The 8381-nt window shown below is 30.7% G+C and overlaps 2 protein-coding genes across 2 annotated transcripts; both read right to left on the reverse strand.

Moving 5' to 3' along the window:
- Positions 1-4242: 4242 nt before the first annotated feature.
- On the reverse strand, positions 4243-5206 carry LOC107854527 (RING-H2 finger protein ATL70-like). Its single transcript, XM_016699533.2, has one exon. It carries the CDS (start codon positions 5082-5084, stop codon positions 4515-4517), a length of 570 nt encoding a protein of 189 aa, XP_016555019.1. The 5' UTR covers positions 5085-5206; the 3' UTR covers positions 4243-4514.
- Positions 5207-7377: 2171 nt separating this feature from the next.
- Positions 7378-7910, reverse strand: LOC107854512 (RING-H2 finger protein ATL70-like). The gene has a single exon (XM_016699516.2). The coding sequence runs from the start codon at positions 7908-7910 to the stop codon at positions 7383-7385; it is 528 nt and encodes a 175-aa protein (XP_016555002.2). The 3' UTR covers positions 7378-7382.
- Between the last annotated feature and the right edge of the window lie 471 nt (positions 7911-8381).

Genomic DNA, 8381 nt, shown 5'->3' on the forward strand with positions numbered 1-8381 from the left:
GTGAGAATGTTTCTTTAAAATCTATTCCTTCTCTGTGTCTATAGCCTTTGGCTACCAGCCTAGCTTTAAATCTTTCAATCTTTCAATCTCCCCACTGGCTTTGTATTTAACTCTGTATACCCACTTACAATCAATGGTTGATTTTCCTTCAGGTAACTTCACAACATGCCAAGTCTGATTACTTTCTAGTGCTGCAATTTCTTCTTTCATAGCCTCAATCCACCTTGGATCCTTTATAGCTTCAGAATAAGTAAAAGGTTCTGTAACAGATGACATAGAAGTAACATAAGCTTGATATTTATCAGAAAGTTTACCATAAGTAAGATAGTTATTAAGGCTGTAAGAAACATCGTGATGAATGTTTAAAGATAAAAAGTCTTTTAACCACATGGGTGGTTGTCTTTCTCATGTAGATCTCCTTGATGGTTCAGTCACTATGTGTGGTGCTTGATCAACATGTTGAGGTGTTGCAACATGTTGATGGACACAGGTAGCTTGATCCATCTATCTTATTCAATCTCTCAAACAGATCTTGCCATATGACTTGGGTACTCGAGGCATACATGATACCCCCCAAGCAAATTCTTAGAAACAGAATTCATTATCTAAGAAAGTACAATGACATTTACCCTCTACCAATGATTCCACAACACTTCAGGAAATTTTTCTTTACTATAAGAACCATCAACCAAACTTAGTTTGTTTCTTCCTACAGAGATATTCTCATTGACCTAGCCCAGACTAAATAATTTTCTATGCCAGTCAATTGAAATGATACAATTTGTGTACCACTAACACTAGAGGGATAAAGAAACAAAGAATGATTATAATTGATTCCAAGAACTTGATTTGCAAAAGAAAAATTGCCATTTGAATGCTGACTATCTACAACACCTGATCCAGTGGAACCGAAAGTTGGGATTGACCCATTTTGATGTTTCATTTTCTTCAGAACCGAGACGAAGCTTGATCAAGAAACGCAGAAGAAAATCAATGAATTGAAGAAGGAGCAGAGGACGCAGAACAAGATTATGATTGCAATTTCAAGAAGCAACAAACTTCAATCTTAATTTCCAGAAAGAGTAGTAATTCAAAGAAGTTAGAGAAACTTGATCGTTGCTCTAATACCATGATGTAATATGATCAAAGTGTTCATCATAACAGGGCAATGAATAATTGCAGAAAATGGAGAAAGAAGAAGCAGAGAAATTTGAGATGGAAGAAATGAGAGATTTGATGATGTCTTATTATTGAATGATGAATCAATGAATTTAACTTTACAACGTAAGTATATAGTGCTATATATAGCAGTAGTAATCAGCTAGTTAGTGAACTTATTTGCTAATAGTTAACTAACTCAATCAGTAAATAACTAACTCCTAATAATAGATTTAACTACCTAAGTTTTGTTAGTTACATAGAGGTCCATCTTCTTTGTACTTTTACAAATAGAGATTTATTTTACTAAAATAATCTATTAATTATGTATTGAAAATACAAATTTGAATATATACACTTTAAATAGTCATTTAATGATGGAGGTAGTATTGAAAAATACAATAAACTTCTTTGATTTTAAAACTTGAAGTTTTGAACAACTAAAATAAAATAAATATTTTTAACAAGAGATCAACTCATATAAAACGGAAAAAATACTTTTTTTTCCAAATGACAAATCCATTCTGCATAAAATTTCTTTACTTTAACTTATGAATGAGTTGTCCAAATGACCAAAAGCCTTTCAGAATTTACTATCACATAAATCAAGAATGAAAAAAAGATAATGCTTGGCCAATAATAGTGCCCTCTAATGTACAGTTTTTGATGACAACAAAAATTATTCGTCTGCAGATAGTATCGACACTCCAGCACATACACAATGACTTGCCATTAACTTCTCCTTAGCTTTCAAGTCTCGTATTTCAATCACAGATGCACATCCAAATACTTTTGCACCACCACACTAGAGTAAATTCATAGTTGCATAAAGAATGCCACCAGTAGCAGTTAGATCATCAACCACCAAAGCTCGCTCACCAGCTTACACTGCTTCGATATGTATCTCAAGACGATCACTCCTATACTCATGTTTACTTTTCCAGTAGGTTTATTATTCAAATTGTTGATGTATGATATTTTGTAACACATGAAAATTGATATGATCTATCCAGCGTTTACAATACAATACGATATCATAATTATCAAATAATACTTAACAAACATCGAAATAGAGAGTAAGAAAATTGAGAATTTTAAATTCATCACCATACACCCAGTTTTGAATCCACTGAGCCTAAACTCAAATTAAGTCTAATACGAGTCTTGCAACTCAAAAGTATCTGAATCTCCGTATGAATTTCACTGAAATTTTAGAAACGTTGGACATGATGGATCAAACACTCCCCCATTCCTCATCATCAGTAGCATCAGAATTATTAATCTTTGTTTGAAGGAATTGTAATATAAAAGAGCACCTATAGTACAAGTATCAGAACCACTAGGAAAGAAATCAGGACCTACAAGTGCTTCAAGGGCCAACATGGCCCGATGTATGTTACTTTTTATCACAATTTACATAGCCCAGATGAAATTTGAAAAGTCAATCAAATTTTTTATATGATTTTAAGAATTTTAAGTTATTTATTATTGAATTATAATAGTTTTACATAATTTTTAGATGTTATATGTTACTTTTTTTGTTCTAATTTATGTGGTACTGATGGAATATTTGAGAAAATCAATCAAATTTGTTATATAACTGTAGATATTTTAAGTTTTTAGTTTATTATAATTTATATGATATTCTACATAGTTTTCAAGTAATATATGTTGCTCTCCTTATCTCAATTTATAGCATCTCACAAGTCAAACAATTTTTTTAATGCATTTTTCAAATATTTTAATTTGATTATTATTGTGATTTATATTATTTTTCATGAAATTTTTAATAATATATTCTAATTTATGTTGCATTGACAGAATTTCGAATTAAGTGTATTTTTTATGTGTCTCTAAATAATTTAAATTATTAATTATTATAATTTGTAATATTTTTTACTCATTTTTCAAATATATAACAGAGAAAAATAAAAATATAATTATTTAGTTAAAACAAAAACGATGAAATTATAACAATACCCTCAAGCAGAACCAAGCATGACAACTATCAGAGCTGCTTGTGAACACGTGTCTGCTCACTCACACTTAATAATATAGTAATCGTATGTGCCTTATACATATATACAATCTCTAAGATATATATTTAACTACTTCTTTGGCTCCTTTTAAAGTGTTCTATGTAGGTTGTATCTGTATTCTTGTTAAGTGCTTTGTTACTTTTTCAAAAATAATTTGATTAAATTTTTTTTTATTATATTTCTGTTCAAATTATCAAGATCATTAATTGAGAAGAAATTAAGAGTGTACCCAACCTAAATTTAATTAAAGATATATTAATGAAAGTACTTTAAATTTTATAGCAATAAAAAATTTATTAAGGGGTGTGCCTAATTTAAATAGAGTACTTAAAAAGGAGTTCACTTAAAAAGGAATGGAGGGAGTATTAAAATGAAACTAGACCCTGATTAAATATTACTCTCTCTAGTCTAAAATAAATGAATTTTTGCCTCTATGCATACCAATTAAGAAAAAGAAACTAGTACATAAATTGTACTTTATCTTTCATGTTTACCCTTTTAGATATTATCAAAAGGCTATTGAAATTTCAATCACATTAAAATAAAGTTAATTAAATCACTTGAATCTGATAACTTAGAAAGTGTAAAAGAGTAAAATTGAAAAAAAAAAATTCAATGTCTCTTAAAAGAATGACCAATTCACTTATTTTGGACACTAAAAAATAGTTTAAAATTCATTTATTTTGAATTAGGGAGAGTAGCAATTTCTAAAATTTTGCCCATCAATCAATAAGCCCCCTAAATTTTTTTTTGTCCACCTATTAATCTTGTATAAGATCCATAAAAGAAGAGGAAATAGGAAGAGCAAAACAGTAGGTGACATGAATCGAATAACACAAAAGAATTCAAGAAAATTGACTAATCAATATTGTTTTTCTTTCAAGGACTAATATTTTACAACTGTACAAATTTCTTCAGAAAATGTATTGGTCAATGTGAAAAACAAAATGGAAGAGAAACCAATTAATCTATAGTTTACACATAGCAATTAGAAAATGAAACAAGATAAATAAACTAAGAGTTTAAGTTCTCTGCACCGTTAGTGCATCTATAAAAATATTCTACAATATCAGTTAACTTGATCTGTTATTGCGGGTGATCACCCAGTTATTTACATAAAAATTAAAAAAGAAAAAATTAGGTAACCCGCAATAGCAAGTCAAGTTTACCTGATAGTGTAGAATATTTTGTACACTGACAGTGCACAAAGCTTAAATTCATAAACTAATGTCATTACCAATGAAGAAATCTCTCGTAAAAAGCGTGTTTCTGCCTTAATGATCCTTATGCTGCATGAATCTGAATTAATCGAGTCAGTCATCCCAAAGGTCTAGTTGCCAAAGGAACAACCTCAGCTAAAGGAGTAGATTGTGGTGTTGGCAATGGAGATGTTCTACAAACAGGACAACTTGGATTCAACATAAGCCAAGGATCCACACATTTCAAGTGAAACAAATGTTCACAATCAGGCAATAATCTCAACATATCATTATTCTTGTAATCAGCTAAACATATTGAACAACAACTAGCTGTTGTGTCTTTGTGATTTACTTTAGCTTCAGAGTATAACAACTTAGGATAACTCGAAAGTGTTGTCTCATCGAGACCAATAATATCGACTATACAATTGTTGTTGTTGTTGTTGTCGTCGTGACCATCATCATGTCGCATCGCGCTTCGATTAATTATTCTAAGTCTTGATCTTCTTGTTGATGGTGGTAACTCTGTTGTTTGATTTCGAGTACAAAAATATGATGTAAGGGTTATAGTTGTAATTAAAAGAAGAATACCTACCGAGACACCGATCCCATATCCAAACCCTCCGATATTACCCGATCCGAGGAACCCACCGGAACTTGGATCGGAGTTGGTGTTGGTGTTATTCATGATGTTTTTTAAAGAGAATTATGGCTATGGAAGTGGTTTTGGATTTGGTTGGCCATTGGTATTATATGACCAAAATTAAGGAAATGGTCCAAAGATTATATATTAGAAAGTCAACGGTTTTGATTGAGGGAAATGAATTTGTATTTTAAAAAAAATGAAACGATCAAATAAGAATACGTACTAGTTAATAAAAAGAGAGAAAAAGGGAAGAGTTTTCTTGCGAATATATATATGTGTGGATATATATTTGTCCCAAAATACATGTCATGTTTCAATTTATGAGAGAGTTAAATTATATGAATTTTCACCAAAATTTTAAGAGATATTTTTTCATCTAATAAAAATTGCTACTTATAATACTTTTTGTATATTTTTAAAATATTTAGATTGTAATTTTAAAATGTTGACCTAATATGATTCAATTTAGTTTAAAAAATTTGTCATCAAATCGACTTACAATTAGTGAAATATGACAACTTATATGGGACGGAAGGAAGTATTTTTTTTATTCTTTTTTTTTGGGGGGTACAATTCATGCTTAGATGGAAAGTTTTGAGATGTCAACGTTCTATAAAGTCTAATTTAATCATTTTTTTGTAATTAAGCTTTGTTTCCATGTGAGAACGTCTTTTTCTGCTACGTTTCTTCAACTTTAGCCAATACTAAATAAATTATAAATTTGCTTATATAGCTAAACCTAGCTAATTAATAATTTATTTGACTTCTCTCTCTTCTTAATGAGTACTCTACTAATTGCACGTTCCATGCACCAAAGATTTAGGTGTGGTCATATATAATATGATGATTATTTTTATGTATTTATGTTACATCATGACGTGAATTTAGCTTTCTTATTTTGTTTGTTATGTTGCAGAAGATTCTGGATTATAAATTAACCAGCGTACGCATCAGCACACACCAAAAAAAGAAAAAAAAAAAAAAAAAAGAAATAATATAAACATTAACGAGGTTCAACCAAAAATTAATAAAAAATAATTAAAGGTAATCTACTATGATATAGAAAAATAATCCAAGATCATGAGATATCTCTAAATTACACCTACTTTTATATATATCCTAACGGTTCTTTTCCAAATTAACCTACATGTCAGGGTCCACGGGATAAGTGTAGCTAGTTTTGGAGTTGCTATTTAAGTCATACTCAAATTTATTAACTTGTAAATCTCGACTTTATCTGTCTGAAATTGCAAAAATTCATACCTAAAGTTATAAATTTCGTTTGAAGTTGGCAGGTTATCGTTATGTTAGAGCTGTGATCCGAATTTTGTTGGTCTGACCTTGAAAGTTTCGCGATGCGACCCATGTTGTGATTTTCAATGGGGTCTGTGGTGGTAGCGTAGAGATCGGGTCGATAGGTTATGTTTTTGGGCCTAGGACTTATTTGTACGCACATACTATATAAGTGCAACTATTGGGTTGGTTTTAAACATTCAGAAATTGCGTCATTCTCCACATTGTACTCCTCTCCTCTCATAGTGAAATTCATCTGCCTCTACCCATGATTTTTTCCGTAAGAATTTCCACGTAAATATGTGTGTTGTTCTTGTTTTTCTTTTACTTGTGGTTTGCTTATTGTTATGTCCGAATCATAACAGTATACATGATGAAACTTCAGCCACGTATGACTATATAAAAATCAGGCATTTTAATTTGCACACACACTTTAGAGTTTAGTCACATATGTCAAGTTGAGCAATTTTTGCATGCCCTTCAAGCCACACACAGTTGAAGTTCATGCATCTAATTTTGATGTTCAACTGAAATATAATTTTTTGATCAGACGACATTATTCTTTGGATTTCAATAATTCAATAATTATGCGATTCAACAATTCTCTCAATTAAAGAAGCTCGAACAAGTATCAATTTAATATCATAAAGAACATGTGTCACAATCAAAACAACAACAAATCTAACAAATTCATTTGACAAATTACTGAGTTCCAATTAGAAAATGGCTGACATGACATTTTTTAAAATGAAAATTAGTGAAAATGAGCAATTTTTTATTAGAAAAAGTAGTTTAATGACTTTCCTGCAATAATCCTATAAGTCGATAATAACCATAGCAAATTCATGTAACCTGCTTCTCCTTGTCTATTAATATCATGTTATTGTAATCCATGATCAATATTATAATTCGTTACATCTCATTAAGAATACAAGTAACTAAACAACATCAAGAATTTGATGCCATTGTGGGAAAACAAACCAAGCATGCAACGTAAAACTTTAAGAAAATATAAGCAGAAGAAAATCAGTGGCGAAGCCAGAATTTTTACTGCAACATCAATCCGGAAGGTCTAGAAGCCAAAGGAACAACCTCAGCCAAAGGAGTAGATAGTGGAGTTGGCAATGGAGATGTTCTACAAATTGGACAGCTTGGATTCAACATAAGCCAAGGATCCACACATTTCAAGTGAAACAAATGTCCACAATCTTGCAACAACCTAAGCATGTCATTATCCTTATAATCACCTAAACATATTGAACAACAAGTACTAGCCGTTGACGAGTGGTTGTAATAATTATTGACCTTAGCTTCCGAATATAACAACTTAGGATAACTCATAAGTGTTGCCTCATCAATCCCTATATCCAACACACAATTATGTTCAAGTCTTCCTGGCGGTAACTCTGCTGATTGACTTCGAGTACAAAAATATGAAGTCATTGTGATAGTTGTAAACAAGAGTACAATGCTAGCGGACACACCAATGGCGTATTCGAATCCGTGGGCTTGTTCCAATCCGAGGAACCAACCGGTGCCGGAAGTTGGATCGGAGATGGTGGTGGTGTTATTCATGAATATATATATATGATCAAAAGAGTAGTTGGTTTTATGAGAACTATGCATGAGAGTGGTTTTTATTTGGTTAGCTATTTAATTTGGTGTATAAGACTAAGTAGAAATTGGTCCAATTAAAAAATTTGGAAGTCAAGGGCTGATGTGAGAGATTTGAAAAAAAAAAAAAAAAAAAACGAGGGAAGATTGGTGTTGTTTTGGTTTAAGAAAGACTTGAGATAAATGAATAAAAGGAATATTAATAGAGAAACAAGAAAATCCTGAGCGGGTATATAGGAAACAGGTTTTCTATTTCATCTGAGGTAGTGATGTGGAATGTGTATATTTACCTTCTTCAAGCTCCAAATCATTAAATAACATGGTATTATAATTGACTGAATTATATTTATGATATTTGAAACTTATTATCCTAATAATGTAGTATAATTTTATTTTATTTTTTTAAAAGAAAAAAGAATTTGCTTCATTTTA

This window comes from Capsicum annuum, chromosome 10, assembly GCF_002878395.1.
Source record: "Capsicum annuum cultivar UCD-10X-F1 chromosome 10, UCD10Xv1.1, whole genome shotgun sequence".
Lineage (NCBI taxonomy): Eukaryota > Viridiplantae > Streptophyta > Magnoliopsida > Solanales > Solanaceae > Capsicum > Capsicum annuum.